Raw genomic sequence first — 23,492 nt, 5'->3', positions numbered from 1 at the left:
CTTTGTGTGAGCAGAAGTGGCAAAGGAGACTGAGACTCATGACTCAAAGGACACCGAGGTCCTTAAGGTCTTGGACAGTGACTTCCTGTTAATGACTCTGCTTGCAGAGAGGGCCTGGAGGCCACCCCAGCCGCCTTTCCACCCCCTCTGCGTGTCCTGCCACGTCAAAACCTCAGCACAGGCCCTGAAAGAGCTCGGGCACATGCCACAGGGAAGGGGGCTTGTCCAGGACAGAGGGGGCCTGGTGCCCGACTCCTGCTCTGTGCAGAGCCTGGAGCCCCAGTACAAGGATCACGGAGGAAGCTGTTACTGTGTGCGGCTCCTGGGCCGAACACTTGACATGCACTTAGTCCTCACAATATTCCTGTTACGCTTGGGCACTGTGATCATTCACTCCACCCTGGAGGTGAGGAACTGATGCTCAGAGTGACGGAACTGCTTGTCCAAGGTCAACAGGCTCCTAAGACACGAAACCAAAACTTGAACCCAGGATGCCCGACTTTCCTTTCCCTCTCTCCTTTCCCACGAACGTCTCAATCTGGAGCAGAGAGAAATGAACATTCTGAAACAAGCTCAAAGACAGAGGAGCTGAGTCCTGACTCGCTTCAACAGCCAGAAAATCCCAAGACTAATTTCAGAGCAGCTGGGGGTGTGTGTGGGGGGGCACCTCCTAACACTGGTCTTCTTAGCCTGGGCATATTTATGTCCTATGGGAAGAGAAGAGTGGACTCAAACCGGGGGCGTTGGCTGGGGTGGCCAAAGCGGCCTCCTCCAGGCCCCAAAGGTCTCTGAAGTCTCCTACTGTGTTTAAGAAGTCCATGTGTACTTTGCATGCCTCTCACTACCTACCTGTTACAGTACAAAAATAGCTCAAGTAAAAACGAGACTCAGAAAGCTCGGCCATGTTTATCCCGGGATTTCAATTCCTCTAAATGCCCTGACTTGTCTGCCGAGGAGCCGACACCCTGGGTAACTGCTGGCTGCAGGTGGTCCAGGCCGAGCGGAGTCGGGATGCCCAGGGGCCCCTAGAACCACAATCGCACCTTCCCAGCCCAGGCTCCCAGCCTAGGGAGGGTCCACAAGCCCCCACAGCTTGGGCTTGGTTCTGCTGAAGGCTTTCCTACTTCCAACCCCCCCAGTGTCCCCGCTCCCCACCACGTGTCTGCTCCCCAGCCCCCAGCCCTATGCCAAGAGGAGGAAGTGGGGGAAGAGTCGGCTTCCATTCTCTGGCCCCGGAGCCCGGGGGTGGCCCGCCTGCTGCCGGCAGGAAAGAGGGAATTTGGAGAGATTTCCGCTGCGGATGTGCCAGATAATACAGTGGCGAGGCAGCATCAACAGGGCATGTGCTTGCCTGACGAGAATGTGCTGCCCCCTCCTCCAACCACAGAACTGTAAGGGGCTGTCCCCAGGGCCCCCCCGCAGTGTGCCAGTGCTCAGGGGCCCCAGAGTTCACACGCAGGACACCAGCAGGCCCCTGTGTCTTCCTGACTTGGCATGGTTGGATTTCCTAGCATTCTGGGCAGCCAAGTGGGGACAGGGGCACACACAAACACATCCGCATCCACAAGGGACAATGCTCATTGTCCCTTAGCCAACCAGCAAACTCCTATGCATCCTTCAATACCCAGCTTGAGCTCTTCTACACAGCCCTTCCAGATTGCCCAATTTCTGGTCTCCTTTTGCCCCATTAGGGCATCTATTACTCAATCTTATGTTTACCAAATAGAAATTGAGCACTTCCTACGTGTCTGGCACAGGGCTGCGTGCTGGGATATGATGGTGGGGTAGATAAACACCATTTTTGCTCCAGGGGAATTCACGGCCTGGATTTCATGCTCCATTTGAAATGCTTTCTGCCCATATCAGGCCCCTCATGAGACCTGGAGAGCAGGAATGGAGTCTGAGCCATTTGTCCCAGGGCCCAGCACACGGTCTGGCACGCAGCCGGTGCGGCTAACGTCTGTCGACTAGATAGATGAATGAGTGAACGTAAGCGAGTGAATGGCAAAACCTCTGACGGGCACGTTAGACACGCATGCCAGGGCCACAGAGGTGAGCAATGGCTCAGCGTTCAGGGAGCCCCTTGGGGACAGAGCAGCAGGACAGTCACCTGCCTGGCACAAGAGCCTGGCTACACTTGTGAAGCGCTTCTCTGGTCCCAGTTGCCTGGCAGGCCCGGGCCACTCCAAGCAGGGGAACTGGGGCACAGTGGCTGCACCCAGGGCTGTACCCCGGTTTTTCTAGTTCCCGATGCCCGCCCCTCAGGTGGCAGTGAGGGGTGACTCAGGAACATACGCCCACTGGTGTGATGCAAATCTAGCCCCTGGCAGAACCCCACCCCCCAGCCCAACCACCTCCCAGGCTGGTGGTGGCAAGGTCAGAGGGTCAAGAGGTCGCAGTGGCAATTCATGTAGGGCCAGTCACCTCCCAAAGCCATGTCCAACTGGTGACCAGCTCAGTCCACAGACGCAGAGCGTGGACTTTGTCTCGGGCCCTGACAGACAGCGAACGGTGACCCGTAAGTTACTGACCCTGTGAATGAGCAGAATGGACAAGTCCAGACCCTGGTGGCTTCTGGCTCTGCAGCAGGCCCTGTGGTCCCCAAAAGACAGGGCTGTCCCCATGGTCCAACTGCCACCAGTGCTTTACCCCTTTCACACACACCCTGGGGAATTATCTTTGGGCACATTCCTCCAGCAAGCCCGATAAGCACGGCCCCCAAGCCTCCGCCTCCTGCCGTCTCCCCACCACCAGGCTTTTATCTTGTTTGCTGTGCACACCTCCTTCCTTCCGTTCTGGGGACACACTTACCTCCGGAGGGAGGGAGGGAGGGGCCTCCCCATGGAGCTGCCAGCACCTGAATTTGCCCCCAGAGTGAGCTGAGGGTGGGGCGGGCAGGGCACAGAGGTGGGGGGCTGCCACCTACAGCCTGCAGCCCCACAGGCCAGAGGACTCTCCACAGACACAAGGCCCAGGGAACTCCCCAGGGAGGAGACAAGCCCAAGAGGCACCGGCTCACAGAGCCCCCAACTCGGGGATGTCTCCCCTTCAGCTACCGACGACCCCGGGCTGGGTCGGGGCCACTCAGGATGCTGGCTCTAGGACCCTGTTCCTTGCCACATGTAGTGAGGTCACCTGGTCAACGGTTTGCCAGAACAATCCAGGTTCTCAGAGTGACCCACAGCAGAAGTCACAAGAGGCAGCCTCTGACCCCTGAGTCAGCAAGGGGCCACCAACTCATTTTACAGATGGGGACACGGAGGCCCAGAGGGGACTCGCCAAGGTCACACAGCCTGTGGGTAGGACACATGGCAGGGGCATTTGGGGACAGTGTACTGCCCTCCTCATGCCAGGCCCCTTGTCTTTTGGTCACTGGTCACTGTTTCCTCTCTCTGGGCCTCAGTTTCCTCATTTGTAAAATGGGGATAAAGTCCGTGGCCGCTCTGGGTTGTGTGTGGAGACCGGAGGAAACCTGCCTGTGAAACGCACAGCGGATGCCTGGAATGAGGTGTCCCTGTGAACTGGGGGAGAGAGAAACTAGAGCGGAGAAAGGACATCCCCAAGGGGCTGGGACCTCCAAGGAGGGAATTCCCAACCCCTCCCTGCGTCCACCTCCAGCTCTGGCCTCCCAGCTGCTGGGCTGAGGCCCTGGCCACGGCCGCTGGCCACCTGCTCACCTGGCCGGCAGTCCCCACGGCCGAGGCGCCAGCCAGGGCCCAGGAGCTCTGCTGCCGATGCCAGTACAGGAAGCAGAGACAAACAGGGAGACAAAGCCACCCCGGGGGAGATGCCGGTCAGCCTGAGTGACTCCACTGTCCCCCAGGCAGGGCCGGGGGCGGGGCGCGGGGGGCTGGAGTGAAGCTGGCTCATTCCTGACATAGCTCACGAGAGCAATCCGGGCAGCGTGCCCACCTGTCCGAACACAGCACCTGGGAGGCGCCTCCCTTCCATTGTCCCTTTAACTCTTTCCTGAGCTCCCAGCTTCCTGAGGAAAGGACCCTGAGAAGAAACGAACTCTGGGAACAACCGGGACCAGGTGCTGGGTGAACTCAGGGGAGCCAGGCTCCTCTCTGGGCTCAGTCTGTCATCAATAGAAGCCCCAGAGGGGGAATCTGGGTCTACGGCCCTGAGGAGGGTCAGGCAGGGGGACAGACTCTGCACCCCCCTCCATTTCTCCCTCAACATGCTCTGTCCCAGCCCCCCAACCACCCCTTCTCCTGCACCAGGACCCACTTTCCCGGGGCTGCCCTGAGAGCCTGTCCCAGGGCCAGGAGCTGAGTCAGGGATTCCAAAGGAACTGGTCACTTCCCACCCCATTTCCTGACCCATCCTCCGGCCTGGATGCCACTGCATCACCTGGATTCAAATCCCAAGGCGGCTGTATTTTAGCTGTGTGACTCCAGGCAACTCTCAGAGCCTCTCTAAGCCTCAGTTTCCTGTCTGTTAAATGGGACGGATAACAGCCTCCGCCTGGCAGAAAGGGGTGCGGATCCAGCAGGAGCGTCCCGATAAAGCACCTGCTCAGCTCATGCCTGCCCTTGGAGAGCACTTGTCCACCAGAGTGACTGTCACTATCTCCATCGGCATCCTGGTCAGGGGCTGGGGGACAAGTCTGGAGGGATAAAGCGTAGCCAGCCTGGGGGTTCCCAGCCATACAGAGGGCCCCTAAACCACAGTAAAGGGAGCAGGATCCCAAGGAGGGATGACCAGGGCACCAGGTGGCTGCCGGTTGAGAGGGTCCCACCAGCGACGTCAAGGGTTTCGCTCCTGGAAACCAGTCCTCCCACACGGGGCCTGCTGAGTGCCTCACAAACAAAGCCTGCCAGAGCCCTGACCCCACCTCTGGGGGAGGGAAAGCGGCCCCCCTTCCCAGGGACGCCCCCCCAACCCCAACTGTCCACTTATCTCTGCAGGGCCTGAATCACCAGCCTGTGGAAAGTTTTCTGCTGTCCCTCGGCCCCCACCCCTGCATTCCTGTGTGAGGATGTCATGTGGGAGGAGGCAGCTCGACCCACAGGGCTGCCTCGGCCCCCCCCCCCGCCCCCCAGTCATTGTCTGAAACTGGGAGTGTGCACTCGAGGTCACCTACAGGGGCCGCCTGGGGAAGGGGGACTCGCTCAGCAGAGGGGAGCTGGGAGGACGACGGGGCAGTGGGAAGGGCTGGAGCAGAGACTACACCACAGGCTTATGGCCAGAAGGGCTCTTAGGGAACTTCTCATCCAGGGGTTTGCAGACTGTGTTAAGCAAGGTTCTGAGGATTTGTTTTAGGAGGCAAATGGAGCCCACGGGAAAGGGCTTCAAGCCCCTCCAACACTTCAACCTACTCCATGGGTTGCAGGATCTATGGCTAAAAACCAAGCATGAAGTCTGCTGGTATAGCTGAACTTCTCATTTTATTAACAGGAAACCTGAGGCCGGAGGCAAAGAGAGAGCCACCCAAGGAGAGAGCATGTACAACTGTAGGGACCAAACCCCCAATGTCTCAACATCCCACTTATCTCAGCAGAGAAGCTCCCAGAGAGAAGGGACGAGCTGGCCTTCCAAAGGTCGGCCCGCATTCCACAAATGCCCTGCCCCACAGCCACTTGTAGAAAAAGTCACCCAGTGAAAAAGATCCACGTTGCTGCTGTTTCCACTGTCACAGGTCCCGGCCGTGCCAAGCCGCAGCCTCCCAGCGTGAGCTCACTACGGCCCAGGCCCCTCCCCAGAGAGTCTGACTTCATCGGCCCCCTCTCTGGGCTCGACTTCCATCGGTAGAAGCCCCAGCGGGAGAATCTGGGTCTACGGCCCAGGGAGAATCAGGCAGGGCGACAGGCCCTGGGTCCCCCTTCCACCTCGTGCAGGACTCACACGTGCAGCCAGGGGTCGTGAATCCTGAGTCCCATTCACTCACCTCCACGTACAAAGAGGAGCCAGAGGCCTAGAGAGGTTAAGTGACTTGCCTAAGGTCACACAGTGAGTTAACAGAGAGAGAACTAGCTCCTGGGACCGTCCCTTGTGTCCACAGTATTGCTATATAGTAGATACTCAAGATACACTTGTGAGATGAATCAAAAAGGACAACCACACTTAAAGCTCTTACGTGTCAGACGCTGACCTAAGCACTTTATGAGCATTAAGTCATTTGATTATCATAACAACCCTACAAGGTGGGCTCTATGTTCATCTCCATCTTACAGATGAGGAAACCCAGGCACAGAGAGGTTAAGGAACTGGCTTAAGGTCACACAGCTAAATGTAGAGCTGGGATTTGAACCCCGGCATTCTTGTTCTAGAATCCTTGCTCATAACCTCCATACTATACTGTTTCCCACTTCATTCATTCTCAGTGAATAAGTGAATGAAGTCACAAATAAGGAAACTGATGTCCAGGAAGGCCCTACGATTTCCACTGACGGAACCACTGCAGGTCAGAGCAGGGATAACTTTACCAAAGACCCCACGGTCCCAGAGCCGAGACTAGAGGCCGGGGACGCAGCCTCCCCCAGTAGCCCTTTGCCCTGCCACCCCTGCACCATCACTCACCCTGGCAGGCGTCCTCCACCTTCTCGTAGCCCGCCTGGCACAGACACTGACCGATGGGCACCAGCCACTCGCCATCCACCGCGCAGTGCATGCGGGGCTCTTCGCCTCCGGGTGGCACCACAGCATGGTCCACACAGGTGCCAGGCACGGTGGCCAGGGAGGGTGCGTCGGAGCCCGCGATGGTCTCGGGGAAGCGGGCCAGGCCCTGCAGCAGCTCGGGGCACTTCTTGTAGTAGACGCGGACGGAGAGCAGCGCCACGCAGGCGCCGATGTCCTGGAAGGCCAGGTAGAAGCCCTTGCGGCTGAGCGGCCCCACCGAGCGCTCCTCCACGTTCAGCTTCACGTGGCGCGCCTCAAAGTCGCTGCTGACCGTGATCTCGTCCGGCGCGATGGTGTCGATCTTGGTGAACTGGCGCTTCTGGAAGTTGGTGCCGTAGTCCACGTCCGACTCAGCGTAGTAGAGGTTGAAGGTCTCCTTGCAGGAGCTGGCGCCCCCGGGGAAGCTGTTGCAGTCGCGCACGGTGAACTTGAGCTCGATGAAGATGCGCTCGGCCTCACCCCGGTACACCCAGTTGGTGCGGAGCCAGTTGTCCTGGTCGCCGGCCACCACGTTGCACACAGAGTACATGTAGATGGGCATGTCGTCCATGATGTTCTGCATGAGGTCCCACTGCGTGGGGGCCGACAGGTTAGTGTGGGCAAGAGCCTAGCGGCAGACTGAGGCCCAGAGGCCGTGCCTTGGTGGCAGAGCTGGGCCTCAGGAAGATGCTTACAATCCCTGCTATCCTCATTCTACCGGGAAGGACACAGGCCCAGAGAGGGGCATCAAGTCACCTCCACATGCTAGAAGTGGCTGAGCCAGGACCCGGCCCCCCAGTGTTCCTGACCCCAGTGTCAGGGTGCTGAACTCTCTATTAGACTGTGCACTGGGGGCGGAGTCTGTGGGATGACATAAGCTCTCTGAGCCTCATGCTCCCCATCTGTACAATGGGGCAAGATCCACCTCCCATAATAGCCTTGAGGAGAAACGAGAGAACGCCTACAGAGCACTGAGCACGGCGCCTGGCCCGGGCAAGATGAAGCAGGTTTCGCACCAGGCAGCTCGTACCATCATCATCACCATTATCGTTCACTGTACGTGCGTGTGTGTTGACGTGTGTGAGTGGCAGGGGAGGCAGTTAAGTTGAAAACAATGGATAACCCCCCATCACCTAGATTTTGGATTTGGAACAGGTCAGCGCATATTCTTCCCTCCTCAGAACATAGCTCAGCCTCCTCCTCCAGGAAGACTTCCCATGTTGGACCAAGGTTGGGCCGAGTGCCCCCATCTGGCTTCCAGTCTCCATGTCCCCTTTACTGCAGCACCTATGTGGTGACAACCACATCTGGCTCCCACACTAGCTCTGAACTCCTTGGGGCAGGGACGGCATCTCACTCCTGCATCCCCAGGGCCTACCGGGCACAGAGGAGGTAGGTGCTCAGGAAAGTACTGAATGAATGCGTGAGTGAATGAATGAAAGCAGAGGGGCTGAGGAAGGAGGCCTGGGCTGCACGGTTTGGCGTTGGCCAAGGGCTCAAATGCCCTTGGGCCTCAGTTTCCCACTCTGCATAATGACTGGGTTGGATTAGGTGATCTGTGTTCCCGTCCAGCTTGACATTCCAGGACACTGGGAATCCGCTAGAGCTTCACTCCAGGCTTCCTGGGAGCTAAGGTGACCAGCGACAAGCACCTGAATCACATGGATCTGGCCAGCAGTGGAAACTGTCCCAGGTAGCCCCCTGGAGACCCCACTCTCCTCGGCTCAGGCCCAGGACAAACTCAGCAAGGGCCCATTGTACAGAGGGGGAAACTGAGGCCCAGACTGCAGCAATAGCTTCCCCAAGACCACACAGTGACCACACACAAAGCCAGGGCAAGGACCCCAGCGTCTGGCCCGCCAGTCCTGGCCACAGCAGGGCAGGGCAGAGGGAGGACGCTTGGGTGGGCTGAAGCAAAATAAACTCAGCCCTGAGCAGGAAGGGGAAGCAACAGCTGGGGGAGCAGGGAGAGGGGCCCGGCAGGAAGGAACTCGATCCGGTTTCCCGGGGCGGTGGGGACCTGGGAGCCACTGCTCCCTGTCCCTCCCTCAACTCTCACCTCCTGGGCTAGGACCCTCAAAGGCATGCGGAGCCTTTAACCCCTTCCCCCCCAAGAAGTGGACGGAGGGAACCAGAGGGGGCTCTGACCATCAGCCTCTGGGGCATCCAAGAGACCTGCTCTGCCAGGGACCAGCTGTCCCCTCAGCTCTTCCCACCTCTCGGGTCCCTTCCCTACCTTCCAAGCACCCACCCGCCCGCCCACCCGGCCTGGGGCACTGACTCTGAGCCTGGGGTGAGAAGCAGAACCCTGAGTTTGAGGCCTGGCTGAGCTGTTTGATCTAGGCCAGGCCCCATCGCCCCAAGCCTCGGTCTCCCCATCCCATGCCCCACCCGACCCTGAAGACTTACCCCTTTGCCGTACGGGTGCGTGAGCCAGCCGAGCTCTCCTTTAGCTGCGGCAAAGTCCAACAGCACAACTGGAAGAGACAGGAGGGGGACCGGTGAGCGGGAGGGTGTCTCCAGGGGTCAGACCGAAGCGGAAAAGGTGGCAGTCCCCCAGGAACCCCAAGAGGCTGTGATGGCTTCCTCAGCCCTCAAAGAGACCCCACTGTGTGGGGTCACCATATCTAAGAGACCCATCCCTCAACAAATAGGGAAGAGGAGGCTGGGGGAAGGGAGGGACCGAGCCTAAGTCATGGAGCAGGCTGGGTGAGGCCTAGCCGGGTCTCCCAGGCCACAGGTCTAGCACACAGCACCCCCCAGTCAACCCCCAGCTGGGCAGAGCGGGGCAGAGCTCAGCCCAGCAGGGGGACAGCAGCTGGGCTGAGAGCTGGGGTGAGCAGGGCTATTAAGTGACACCGCGCTGCCCCATCTGCTTCCTGGGACAGGCCCCTCAGCAGCACTTCACCCTCCGGCCTTGGGGGCACTTGTGTCTGTTCCCGCCACATCCCCCCAGAGTGAAACCCCCCACCCCCACCCAGGCCACACAGCACACACATATACAGCACACGTATGTACACACGTATCTCATAGCATTCCAAGAGGAGAGAGCTGTTAACAGGTGGGAATAGCTCCAGGGAGCAGGGGCCAGTGGGGGGTGTCTGGAAATCGATCTTCCCACCACAAAAGCCACAGAGCAGGCGGGATAAAGCCCTGAACCCACAGGGGTCTCTGGGAGGGGCCCAAAGATCCACACAGCTGGCGAGGTCCCTTCCCTGGGAAAGTCAGGTCACTCCCACCGCCCCTGTCCCTCACACCCTGGCCCTGCCAGGGGTGTCTGGGGGGCAGAGAAGGAAACCCTTATAGGGGATTTCCAGGCCTAGAGGGACCAGGTGCCAGGACCGTGCTGTCCCCCGAGAGACATCTGGGGCCTGGAGGAGGGACACACTGCCAGGGGCTTCCCTAGATCTAGCCCCGCCCTCGGGCGCCCCCGTCAGTCCATCCCTGACTCTCCACCAGGTCTTCGGCTGCAGCTGAGATCCAAGGGCCCGGGTACTGCCCCTCTTCCATGTCCAAGTAAGGTTCAGGTAGCTGCCCGCAGGAGCCACCTCCCTGGAGGGCAAGGAGATTGGGGAAACTGAGGCACGAGGATATTGCAAGGTCCCCGGATACAGAGGGGGGAGAGGGGAAGGGATCAAAAACTCACTTCCTTTGGACCCTCTAGCATGAGGCATCTGGACTCAAGGAGCAGCATTCCTCAAGGCCAGGGTCTGGAAGAGCAACTCTAAGGGGGGCACTCGGGCAGGCAGGGAGCAGAGAGGGGCCTGATTCAGAGAGACTGGGAAGGGGGGTGGTGTGGAGGGCGGCATGGAGGAGTCCGAGAGGAGTCTTAGAAACCCTTTCCTGAGGCTACACTGCCCTGCTCCCCTGGGCTGACGGCCCCCAGGCCTGCATGTGAGGCACTGACAGCCAACAGGCCAAACCTCTCTAGGAAGTGTCCCGCAGCCCACACGGGGCGAGGAAATCCGATGTGGCCCCGGCCCCAAGGCTGAGGGATGGGGAGGGTGGCTGGGGGGTGGGTAGGGGCAGGGACTTGTTCAGACATGCCCAGGGCCCAGCCTTGGAAAACTCACTAACCCTACTAGCAAATGGAATGTTCTGGCTACACAGGAAGGAATCTGGGGGTTCCTGGCTCCAGCTGGGTGGGAAGGAGGACAACGGCGGGTGCGCCCCCATCCCCAGACCAGACCAGGCGGGTAGGAAGCTGCAGTTCACGCTTCCTGAGGGAGGGGGCTCAGGGCTCCCAGGCTCTGAAGGGTTAACCTGGCACGGAGGGACCCCCCCACCACACCTGTCAGAGCAGGCTCCCCTCCCAGCCCCAGGCTTGGCTCTAGAAGTATCACCTGGTTCATCTGAGAAAAAGAAGCCCTCACACAGGAAGGAGCCTCCCCAGGGGCTTCCAGCCTCAGCCACCTCCCGGGAAATTCCCTAGAACCGGTCACCAGGAACGGGAGCCCAGCAGGGCCCTCCACCCTGCTGTGGGTGCGGCTCTCTCCCTGAGCCCTTCCAGGGCCACAGGCTCCTGTTCCTGGGAATGGGTGGGAGCCCAGGCACCCCTCAACTGCCCACAAGGCTTCCCTGAGAGGCCAGGACCAGGCAGGGCTCCTCCAGGAGCCCTCTGTCCCTCACCCCACCCCCCGGAAAGCCTCCTCCTCTGCCTTAAGTTCCACCCTAAGTGTCATCTACAGGCCCATAGAGCTGTACAGCTCCTTACTCAAACCACTACCACCACCCCTTCCCCTGTGTCACCTCCCTGCTCCCCATCCCTCTTTAACCAAGACCAGCTAATTCCTACAGAAATGGGGGAGGCAGGGGACTCGGGGAAAAAAATGAAGAAAAAAGAGAAGTGGACAGAGGGCAAGCTGGACTCTTACAGAATCAAGAAGCCAAGGACCTTCCAGGCCTTCTGAGCATTCTCCAGCCCTCTTCCCATCAGGCACCTCAAGTCAGCAACCCCTGGACCCCTGCCCAGCTAGTCTCGCTTCTCAGAAAAATCCACCATGAAACCACAAGGCGAGGGGCCCTGGGTCTGGCAGCCCAAGAAGCTGGATGCTCAGATCTGACCCTCGCTGGGCAGAGCGCCCTGGCTGGCGAAGGCTTGGCCTTGCCTCAGTTTCTCCATTTGTAAAAGGAGGACAGATTCTGTGGCTGTTGAGAATCTAACAGACTCCGCGTGAGTCTCCAAACACAGCCATGGGGAGAGGGCAAGAAAGAAAAGGGGAAGCGCGAGAAAAAGGGGACGTGAGCAGCAGCCAGGGTTAAGGGCGGAAGGGGTATGTGTGTCCTTCTCTCTGTCCCCCTCCAACCCATGGCAGGTGGGTCCACCACATCTAGCCTGCCAGCTGGGCCATCACTTCTCCCCACCGTAGGCACACGTCCCTAGGGAGGTGCTCACAGGGACTCTTGGAGCCCAAGCAAACGTGCTCCCCCACTCCAGGACTCTCCAATGCACACCCTTTCCCCCATCCCATGGAAGGGGGGCCTAGTCATCTGGGCCGAGGAGGGATGACATGGGGCACAAGGACAAGGCAGCTCCAGGCTTCCAGGCTGGCGGCTGGGGCTGCAGCAGGCAAGCAATGCTGGGGAGTGTCAGTGCTGCCTATCCGCAGCCCCCCCCACCCCCCTTCTCTCCAACCACAGTTCCCCAGGCAGGGGGAGGACCAAAAGCTGGGAGGCAGGTATTGAGGGTCACAGGAATCCCTGCCACCCACTCCTATAAATTGGGCTCAGGAGCCCTGACTGACCCAGGCACGGGACAGGATGCCACCCCCTTCCCCCCACAAGAGCTCCAGCTCTGGCTCTTTTCCAACCAACTTGGAATCGCAAATCCTCCGACCCCAGTTTTGGGGGTGGAAAAAAAGGACAAGGCTCCAGGAAACTTCTCACCCGGCAGGGCTTCCTCCCCACTTCCCCCTGGCGGAGCCTGCGGAAGCCTCGCTCTGCCCAGGCAGCGGGGAAAACTTGTTCTCACTGTTGGAAACTGAAGCCGGCCTCGACTGGGTGGACAGGAAGGTCCTCGGCCAAGGGCAGGAGCCCCCATCCTCTCTGCGACCCTAGCTGAGGGGCAACGCCCCCATCCCCACACCCGCCCCGCCCAGGGCAAAGTCTGCGGTGGCCCCTTCCCAGCGCTCACCCAGCGCGGCTCCGGGAGCGCTGGGGCGGGGGCGGGTGATTCAGTCCCCCACCCCCGGGTGCCCGGACTCCCTGGTGGCCCTAGGGTGACGGCTCCACACCTCGGAAGGCCGCGCCCCCACCTGCCACATTTCCTAGTTCTGAGTCACCCCTTGCTCAGAATTCTAGGCTTCGGTCCTTCCTGTCCGCACTCGCGGCCCCGAACCTGCCCCCCGAGCCTGGGAAAGCGGGGGGAAGGAGGGAAGGCTGTGCGTGGGCAGACTGACCCGAAACTCCCCCGGTACTCTCCTCCAGGACTAGAGGCAAAGAAGGGCGCGGAGAAAATCTCAGGAAGCAGGGGCTTCCGCAGGGGGCTCCCACAGGCCGAAGAGCCCCCTCCCCAAAATGAGGGGCCTCCCCAGAAATGCCTTCTCTGCTAAATCGGGCCAAACGCGTTAGCGAATTCGGTCACCAAGAAGCTGAGCCCGCGGAAGGTCCCCCAGACACCCCCTTCTCCTAGGGACTCCCGCGCCCCCCGCCGAGACGCGTTCCTGAAACCGCCGCCCGGGCTGCAACCGCATGGCCCGCGCCGCGTCCCCTTCTCGACGGCCTCCGAGCCGCGCGCGACCGGGCCGCAACCCCTTAGTCACCAGAGGCCCTATAACCCTGGGTGGGGGTCCCAGATTCGTCCCGATCGCCGCCCTCCCGACCCCAGGGTGCCGGGACTGGGCGGCGCCAGGTCGGTTTCCAAAGTCGCGCGCGTCAAGGCGCGCGGGCTCCGGGAGGCGCGGGGCTCCGGGGGTCGGGCCGCCGGGGCCGGGGCGGGCGCCGCGCGCACACTCACCTTCCTTGCCCTGCGCGGCGGCGGCCGCGGCCAGCAAGCAGCCCAACAGCAGCGCGAGGCCGGCGCGGGGCGCCCGACGCTCCATGCCGCGCTCCTGGCTCCCCGCCGACCCTCCGCGCCCGGCTCCCGCACGCCCGCAGCCCGCACGCCGGCCTCGGTGTCCCGCTCCCGCCTGCTGCCCGCGCGCAACTTCGGTCCCTCCTGCCCCGAGTCCTTAATGGAAGTTGGGTGAGAACCAGCTCGTGTTCATTCATGCCCCGCGCTGACGTCACCGAAGCCACGCCCTCAGGAATGTCTTTAAAGGGGCCGGGCTGACACCGGGAGGCGACGGGAAGTCCCGAGGGGTTTGGGGAGGACCGTGGGGCCCTCTGGACTCGCTGGCGCCCCCCAGGCCTTCTCAAGTTTGAGCGCCTCAAAGCACCAGCGCCCCCAGGGCTAGTCCCCAGATCTCCGAGCGGGGATCCTCGGCCCAGACGTGTGGAAGGTTTTGCACCGCACCGAGCCATCCTCACTCTCACCCTTTGCTCAAGTTGGCCTGAAGGCCTGGGCTGAAATGGGCTAGGGGACCGAGAAGCAGTTGCCTCCTTAGTAGCAGGGCTAGGAGGGGAGCCCCGAGATAGACCCGGATGCCCCTCTTCCTGGGACCTCTGAAGGGTGCTCCAAACCTTGGAGGCTGAAGAGAGCATCTCTGCTCAGGGTCCTCTAAGAATATTGTGATCCAAGAGCAGCCACCTCTAGGAATGAGTCAGACATGCACTATCTCATTTAATTCTCATCTGGGACGTAGGTGTCATTATCCCCATTTTACAGAAGAGGAAACTGAGGCTCCAAGAGCCTAAACAACATGCCCAAAGGTTGCATAGCTGGAAGATAGAGCCAGGATTTGAATCTGGGGAGTCTCTGCATTAACCACTGCTCTGTACTGGGGAAGGGTGGGCCAGCGGCTGCTGCAGAGCACCCCATCCACCAGTCCGCGTGGAGGAATCGCTGGGTATGTTTGACACTCAAGAGGACACCTGCCTCCCACCTGCCCCTTCAGGGGGCCTGTCCCCACGGGTTCCTCAGACATGAGCTCATCTCCCCTCCTGACGGAAGTGACTGGCGTTAGTGAAACCAGCAGGAAGCATCCTCTCACCGGCTGCCCTGGCCACCCACAGCAGCCTGTTGCCCAATCACCCTTTGGCCAGTCCAGGAGGAGCAGCTGGAGCAGCTGATTTCCTGGGAAGCTCCAGCCTACCTCTACCCACTTTCTTCTCTCTGACCCCATCCTCCCCTGGACTCCTCTGGACCTGCTCGCTCAATGCCACGCTGGGCTACCCCAGTTCCCGGGCCCTCCCTGCTAGAGGTGGACATCTTGGCCTCTCAGCCTTGGCGCCTCCCCTTGGGAAGCGGGTCCAGACATCTCCCCCAGAGGGGGGGAGGGTTAATTACAGGTGTTGGGGCAGTGTAATTAAAGCCTTTGACCAAGACGATGGGAGGAGAGCCTTGGTCTTCCGAGAGTGTATGAGTGTGCAAGTGTCCATGACAGTGAGTGTGTGTGAGATTGTGTTTGAATGTGGGTATGTGTGGACATGAGAGGATTTGTGTATGAGTGTGTGTGAGAGTGTGCAAGCATGTGTGGGTTGGTGTGTGTGCATGTGTGTGTGAGCATGTGGAGACGTGCGAGGATTTGCGTGTGAGTGTGAGTGTGCTGTACTTGGCAGTGGTCGAGAACATCGGCTGTGGAGTCAGCCTATGTGTTTTTGGACATTTCACCTCTTTGAGCCTCAGCTTACTCACCTGGAAGATGCATAAACCAACTTCGGAGGGTTAGCATGAAGATCACAGAAGGTCACACATATAAACCACATAGGCTGTGACTACGGATCACACTCTTTAAATCTCAGCCGTCATCACAGCTGCGTGCAGTGTGGCCAGAGGAAGCAGCATCTGTGGCAGGCGATGTGCACAGTGGTGTGCACGTGGTGTGCACAGGGTGCCTCAGACGGCACATTGGGAGTCTGTGTGTGTGTGTGTGTGTGTGTGGAGTACGTGGTAGGGAGAGTGTTTTGCATGTTGTGTTGGACCCTCAGGGCTATGGACAGTGTGGTGAGTGTAAGACTTCATATGTGTTGTATGTAAGACCCTGTCTTACATGTGTGTTACATGCCATTTGCAGGCTGTATGTTGGATATGTCACAGAAGATATGCTCCAGGAGTGCAGAGATGTTTGTAGAAAACAGACAGTATGTGACACAGCATATGTAGTCAGCAAACCTTTGCCGAATCAATGAAGGAATTGAATGAATGAACTAATGAGTCCGTGAAGGTGCTGGCAAGTTCCATGTTGCATGAAAGTCTCTGTGTGTTGTGTTGGTTGGTCCTTTGCGTGGCATGTGTGGGTTTCCATGCACGGCCACGCAAGGCTGGACCCCACACACAGGGGTGCGAGCAGGCCCCGCTGGCTGTGAGCTGTGTGCCCGGAGGAACGTGCCCCGCTGGGGAGTGAGAACACGAGCTGGGTGCCGCTGTCTATGACATGTGTCATGGGCAGAGGCCTGTGGGAAAGGGCGGGGTGTGAGGTGGCAGGAGGATGTGGGGTGGGGACAGCTCCTTGGTCTTTACTCACTCACCTGATGACACGCCCTTCCCTCTCAGTCCTTCCCGCTCTGAGTGACTGGATCCCGAGAAGGAAAGCTCTTCAGTGAGTCTTAAAAAGCAGCCCCGAAAGGTGGTATTTATAGTGACATAATCAGCCCTAATGGAGAGGGAATTACCCCATAAAGGCCCCAAAAAGCCCTCAGGGCCTGAGTGCCACTGAAGCAAGCGAGGCTTCCGGTCCAGGCAGGTGGAGCCTGAATGTGTTTGTGTGTGCGGCTGCCCAGGCCTCAACTGCTCATCCCCACCTCCAGCTCCCAGCCTGCTCCGGGCTCACCTGTGTTAGGACTTGGCCTGGGGGCTGGGGGCCAAGAGACAAGCAAGGTAAACATCAAGGCAATAGTTTCAGCTGCCTCTCCTTCCATCTGTGCCCGCCTCTGGCCAAGAGCGTCAGAAAAAATCACTGCAGCCAACACTTACAAAGTGCCTACTACGTGCCAGGCCCAGTTCCCATCGCTTCACCTGTCCTGACCCCCTCAATTCTCATTATACCCCCAGCAGGTGGGCACTATTACTGTCCTCGTCTTGCAGAGGAGCCGATGTGCTGGTCAGAGCTGGAGCCGGTGTTCTAGCCCAGGCCCTGGAGCCGGCACGCACCCTCACAGGGGCCCCTCTCATCCTGCCTCTTGAAGGGCAGGAATGGGCCTGGAATGACGTGCCCACTCTCTGCTGGCAGAGACTTCAAGGTCAGTCTTCTGAAGCCTCCAGGGACCAGGCCCCTCCTTGAGCTCCTGGAGCCCCCATACTCCATGCTCCCTGGACCCTAGCTTCAGCCAGCGGACCGTGTTCTTGTCTTCCCAGCCTCTGAACTGTCTCCCCACTAGGCTGTATGCTCCGGAGGCAGGAGAGGACTCTGACGCCCCTCGGCTTTCCTGGCACCAGCCTGAACAGGGCCCTGCCCGCGGGAGTCACTCCAAGATGCTCACATTTGATGGTGACACTCTCAGTCTCTGCCCTCCATTCCTTTCAATTCACATTTCTTGATGGCCTACTATGTGCCAGGCCACTTTCACCTACATGAAGTCATTTAATCCTCTCAGTAGCCCTGGAAGGAAGAGCCAATGTTGTCCCCATTTTTGCAGATGAAGAAAGTGAGGCTCAGAGAGGAAAACCGACTTGCCTAAAGTTACCCAGCTAGTCCACGGCAGAGCGGGAACTAAAAAGTCAAGTGTGTCTCCCCCCAGAGTCCTGCCCACCTGCTCGTTTGGAACACCTCAAGGCTTTTCACGCCGGCCTGCCTTTGTCCAAGCCGGATCCTCTCCCTGGATGCCCTCTCCACCTCAGCGACTACTACTCAGTGGAGCAACACAGAAGGAACACAGAGCCCCAAATGCAGGAGGGTGCCTGGTCTATAGTACCAGCCCAAGACAGCTTTGGTGGGTGAAGGAGTGAATAAGTGAATGAAGGAATGAATGGTGAGTCCAGCAGGCCTGGATTGTGCCCCTCAACCAGCTGCATGGCCTTGGGCAAGCTTTGTAAACTCAGCTGGCTTGTCTGTAAAATGGGCACGATAATAAAGGTTGCCACGCTTCGGGCTGCGGCTGGGATTAAATGAGATTATGTGTGTAAAACCCTTAGCACAGGGTCTGGCACACTGTCAGTGTGTGTTAAATCTTAGCTATTGTACCTTCACAATCAAGGCACTTCTGAAAAGCTGGCTGAGCTCCCCGGGGCCAAATAAATAATTTCACCCTGGAACAGACCTCAGATCTCACACTGTTACAATCACTTTCTCACCGTCCGCTCCCCCTTCAGGCAGGGAGCTCCTTCAGGGACAGAGGCCCAGTTTGATTCCATCTTGCCAAGCCCAGGGGGAGCCTGGCATACAGTAGGCACTCAGCAAATGTTTGTGGCTTGCACACACACGTGGGTATTAGCGCCCCAGCTTTCTCAAAAGGACACGTCCCCCAGTCGCAGCCGCCAAAGGGGACTCGAGGTTCAGCTTTTCAGGTGAGGTTCCTGCGGCGAACCTGCCTGAGCAGCAGTTCTGCCGAGCTCCCCCCTCCAGGGAGGCGGTTTGGGGTTGGGAAGAGAGGGACTTAAATGTGGGCTCCCGCATTTTGAGGGGGCAGCGTGGGAGGAAGCTCCCCCCTAATTGCGGGGCTTCCCCCACCCCCAGAGCTGGGTTAGAGGCTGTGCCGCTTCCTTTGGGGCTTGCTCAAGCTTCCTGGGACCCTTTGAAGTGGGTTCCAGGCAAATCCTGCCCGCGGGGCCTGGATGCGGGGCGGAGCCTCCGGATGGGGCGGGGCCTCAGCCTGGGCCCGCCCATGGCGGGGGCTCCACCGCCCGGGTCGCTGGGACGCCTTCTGCCCACACCCCGCCTGGATTCAGAGACCCCTGCCTCCCGCCCCTGGCTCCCGGTTGTCACCCCTCCTTCCTCTTGGCCTTTCCTTCCCCATCTGGCCGTATCCTCTGCTCCCAAACTCAGCGTAGACCCCGCCCCGGAAGCCTTCCGTGAGCACCGCGACCACTCGCCTCTCTTCCTTCTGGGAGAGTCAGTCTTTAACCAGGTGTTTTAAAATTCAACGTAACAGCAGTGCCCACGTGTGGAGCCCCGATGATGCGCCTGCCCCAGCTAGGAGCTCTGCAGCAACACCGCATCTCACGCACACAAGCACCTCGAGAAGTGGGGATTCTGCTCCCGTTTTACAGCGGAGAACGTGGAGGTTCAGAGAAGTCAGAGTCACTTGCTCAAAGTCAGGAGCCCGAAGGGGCAGAAGCATCTCCAAAGCCCGTGCTCGGAGCCTCCCCCGCCCCAGCTGCCCTTGCTCATGCGTGGAGAACTAGCCACCGCACATCCAGGCAATGGAATCCTTGGAGATAAAGTCCAACCTCTGTATTCTACAAGGGAGGAAACTGAGGCCCACAGAGGGGAGAGGACCTGCTGGAGGTCACCGAGGCAATGTGAAGACTAGAGCCCTGGCCTCCTGACTCCCAGCTCAGGGCTCTTACCTTCTCAGTTAGTCACTTCTCTTGTGTCATCGCAGCACCCAAAGGCTGTCAGCTGCATGGAAGGTGCCTCCTCCCGATCTTTGGCATAAGCGAATCTGGAATATAAAAAGAGGGCAGGCCTGCCCCAGGGCTTTTGCACTTACTGTTCTCTCTAACTGGATCACTCCCGCCCCTCTCAGCTTTCAGGGCTGGTTCCCTCACCACCTTCAGATCCCTGCTTGAAGCTCAGCTTATCTGTGATACTTTGCCTGACCACTGTATTTAAAATAGCAACACCTCACCCCTCCACTCCCCATCCCTCTTCCTTGCTATATTTTTCTTCATTGCACTTAACCACCAGCTGCCATGCCAGATTCTCCATATTATTGTTTATTTTTCTATTGTCTGTCTTCCCCCACCTGTGTGTAAGCTCCAAGAGGCCAGGGTTTCTGCCTGCTTGTTCGTGGTGTTCCTCCCCCAACAGTCTGGCACACAGCTTTGTTGAATGAATGGGGAAGCTGGGGGCTTCCCACCAGAGCAGTCATGGGAACTCTCCCAGTATGATCTGGGCGGGTTACTTCCCCCTCTTTCCCTCATTTTCCTCATCAGGACATGGGGAGCTTGCAGTGGCTGCCCCTCCTAGAGAGGTGTGAAGGTAGCACAAGTTACCATATGCCAAGCACAGAGCTCAGCGTCATGCCCAGAGTCCCAGGATGATCTCTCGAGATGACAAGTCATGGGGGACTCTCACTGCTGCAGAAGGTGGGGCGCCCGGGGCCCCCACAAAGTGGCCTTACTTGAGTTCCAGGATTCTCCACTGTGGCTGTGGGTGTTCTCACCTGCCAGATGCTTTTCCTACATCATCTTATTTCTTCATCACAGCAGACCTGTGAGCAGCATCTTCCCATTTCACAGACAGGGAAACTGAGGCTTAGACAGATGAAGTGACCAGTGCGAAGTCACACAAGAGCAAAGCTAGGGTTCGAATCTAAGCCCATCGGGCTCTGTGGCCCCGAGTGCGACTTGGCTAAGGGCGTGGCCTCCAAGATCACTCCTGTCTTTTCTCCAGCCTGGTCTCCTCCCTGCTGTGCTCTCACAGTCCAGCCTGACAACCAGGGTCCCCTGGGCAGATGTGGGGGGATCGGGCCAGAGGTGGCGAGGGGCTGAGGGCTCACGTCTGGCTTCCCACAGCCACCAGCATTTACTGTGAGACCCGGATGAGGCGCTTCACCTCTCAGAGCTTCTGTTTGCTCCTCAGTCAAGTGGGGACAAAAATAGCACAATACTCACCTTGTGAGGGAGCCATGAAAGAAAGTGTGAGAAACTCTTGGCACAGGGCCTGGCACATGGCAAGGCCTCCGTAAATGTCAGCTGTGATTATTTTTATCACTGACACCATATTTGGGGACCCGGGCTGGCACAGTACCTGCCAGGTACCACCTCCCTTCCTGAGCCCTGATGGTCCAGTGGCCCGCCTGGTTGCCTGGTGGAGGCTCAGAAGGCCGGGGGGGGGGGTTTGTTTTCTGCCTCTGAGAACCTCCAGGCCTGCCCCAGCCCCTTCTCCTCCAGCAGGCGCTGACAAGCACACAGGCCCCCTTCCAGCCATGCTCCCTGGATGCAGTCCCTGAGGGAAGGGCGAGACCCCACACTCCAGGCCCCTATGCCCAGACCCATCACCAGGCCTGCGCCCTCACAAGTCTACACACACACTGGGAAGTGCTGCAAACACAGCCACAGCCCCAACACCGCACATGCCTGTGTACACACACACACACACACACACACACACACGCACATGTCCAGGCATGCAGGTCTCGAGGGTTCCTACCCCATCCCACCCCTGCCCCTCCTTCCTGTCCTGTCTCCCTCCAATCTGTCTATCCATCTCCATCAACTCGCCCCAGCAGGGCCCGGTCACTCCTTCCCAGCTCCCCTCTCCATCCACCCACCCGTCCATCCACAAGTCCGTCCGTCTGTCTGTAGCCAGCCCAGCAGTGAGCAGTCCAGCCTCACCCAGTCCTATGCATCGTCTCTGCCCCAACTTCCCAGCAAGACCCTGTCCCTTCTCTCAGCAGGGTCTCTCATCACTCATCTACCCCTCCTACCCGTCCCTCCCCCACCCCCTCATCTGTCTCCATCTGTCAGTCTGTCTGTCCATCTATCCAGCCTTCCTTCCTTCCTTCCCCCATCAGGCCCTCTCAGCCCTCTCTGTGTCCCATCCATCACTCCCAGACAGCCCTACCCAGCCAGGTAGTCACCTTCTGGCAGCTCCTGTCTGTCTTTCTGTCCACCAGCCCATCCATCCAGCTGTCTGCCGTCCCATCCATCATGCCACAGGCCACTTGTCCACACTTGCTACCACTCACCTATCCCCTGGTTGGGCCCCCTGAGGTGCCCCTCAGCCAGCCCTAGGTAGGGGAGTGTACGTGTGTGTGTGGACACACACGTGTTCACATCTGTAGATGTCTCTGTAACCTCCAGCATGCATTGTGCTGAATCCTGCGCTGAGCAGGAGAGGACTAGGGACCTGGACGCAGCCTTGCCTTGAAGAGTGTGCACGCACGCGTGTGTGTGTGTGTGTGTGTGTGTGTGTGTGTGTGTATGAAAACAGGGAGCCTTGGTGGAGGCCTGGGGGGAGGGGTTGGCTATTTTACTTGTGTGGTCTTCCTGTGCACCGTTTGCATTTTTACCATGTGCCTCAATGACCTACTCAAAAATAAATACATAATTTGAAAAAATATCCAGCCTCTATTCTTATCACCTGATTCCTTAAGAGGGGCCTAACAAGTGCCCCCAGCACCGGAAGTCTGAAATCCCTGCAGGGCCATCCAGCGCCCTCCCCCAAAGGACACCCCACCCCGACCCCGCTCCCCCGCCTCTTCCCGCTGCTGAAAGACAAACACGGAGAGACAAGAGAGGTGGAAACTTCGGGAGAGCCCAGAAAAGCCCTGAAGGAGCCTGGCCACGTGGAAAAGAGAGAGACGGGGAGGAGGCAGGAGAGGGGAGGGCGGAGCGAGACAATAGAGCGGTCCGGAGGGGACCCGGGGGGACGCCGGGCGAGGGGGCGGGGGTCGCAGCTCCGGTCCCCTGCGGGGCGGAGCGCCCAGGGAGCGGTTCCCCTGAATTAAGGGGCCCCGGGCGGGCGGCGCTTTGTGGAGGCGGGAGGGGGCCGGGAGCAGCATCCCCCCGCGCGGCCGTCTCGCGCCCGGCCCGCCCGGCTTCCGGCCCCGCAGGTGCCGCCTTTGACGGTCGCCGCGAGCGCTTGGCTGCTGGGCCGAGCCTCTTCCCCGCTGCGAGGAACCGCCTCCGCGCCTCGTAAAAGGGGTCGGGGTCCCGCGGAGGGGCAGCCTCCGTCGCCATGGAAACAGGGGCCGTCCAGGGGCAGCGACAGGGGAGCCGGCCCGGGCGGGGCGTCCAAGGCCCGCTGCTGTCCCGGGTCGAGCCTTGAGCTGTGCGTCCGGGCGACCGGCCTCCGGGGCGCACTTGGCAGGCGGTTTGCTTGTTCTTTCCTCCGGTCCCAGCCGCCCCTCCTCCCCAAGCCGGGTCACCCCCGCCTTTAGAAGTCACCTCCTCCGGAAAGCCTTCACTACCACCTCGCCTGGCAGCCTCATTGGCGCTTCATAACAATAATAATTAATAATAATCACAGCGAGCCCTCGCTGAGCTTTATCTTTGTGCCAGGCACTGGGCTGCGGGCTTCACATCCATCATCCTTCCTCCTCATACCAACCCTGTATGCGAGGCAAAGGAGAGAACTCAAGCTGGCCTATGGTCTGCTTAAAGTCTCTTGGCTAGAAAACTGCCTCCTCCTCTGGTCTCAGTTCCCCCATCTGTAAAAAGGGGAGGTTGCACCTAGGGCTTGCCAAGGGACCAGCTAAGGGCAGGAGCTAGACCCCAGATTGGTTTGGGTTTGGGGGACTGAGTATAAAATGCTGACCTTGAAGGTCTTTATTGGGAGGTCCAGGCTCCAGTTTATCCCAGTGCCTCTGCCTCCCACCACTCCACCCACAGTGAGCCAGCCCTTGTGATCCTGAGTGGGTCTCTCTACGCCAAGCCCCCGGTGACTCCAGACATCTCTAAGGGGCCTCCCAGCTCTGCCATTCTGAAGAGTCTCAGGTCACCTCCAGAGTGACTTGCTGTACTGTCTCCCCCCTCTAAGTGGGTGCTCCTGTGGGGAGGTTGTGCCTTCCTGTTAGACTGGGCACTCCTAAGGGGCAGTACCTCTCTGCCACTTCCCCAGGTCTGTGGTCACCAGAAATGCTCAGACCTGGCTGGCCAAAGATGCTTGACCACATCTGTCCATGGACAAGCACATCCCAGGGGTCCACTCCAGCCCCTCGCCCTGCCCCTGAGATCTGGGGTCCAC

General features: G+C 59.3%; 1 protein-coding gene across 4 annotated transcripts in view; it reads right to left on the bottom strand.

Annotated features, from left to right (window-relative positions):
• The window catches only part of EPHA2 (EPH receptor A2), a 34,050-nt gene extending 13,678 nt beyond the window's left edge, over positions 1-20,372 (bottom strand). Inside the window, exons 1-3 of one of the 4 annotated variants that reach the window (XM_008523235.2) lie at positions 19,148-20,372; positions 9,013-9,080; positions 6,526-7,195 (exon numbers count right to left, since the gene is read on the bottom strand). In XM_008523235.2, coding sequence (XP_008521457.1) covers positions 6,526-7,186 — 661 coding nt within the window. In that variant the 5' untranslated portion in view covers positions 7,187-7,195; positions 9,013-9,080; positions 19,148-20,372. Of the gene's footprint in view, positions 1-6,525; positions 7,196-9,012; positions 9,081-13,558; positions 13,823-19,147 lie in introns of those variants that run through there. The other 3 variants (XM_070602037.1, XM_070602047.1, XM_070602030.1) reach the window with 3 other exon arrangements.
• Positions 20,373-23,492: the final 3,120 nt, after the last annotated feature.

Source organism: Equus przewalskii, chromosome 2 (genome assembly GCF_037783145.1).
Source record: "Equus przewalskii isolate Varuska chromosome 2, EquPr2, whole genome shotgun sequence".
Taxonomy (NCBI): Eukaryota; Metazoa; Chordata; class Mammalia; order Perissodactyla; family Equidae; genus Equus; species Equus przewalskii.
The sequence above is the reverse complement of the archived record's forward strand: the minus strand, read 5'-3'. Positions and strand labels throughout refer to the sequence as shown.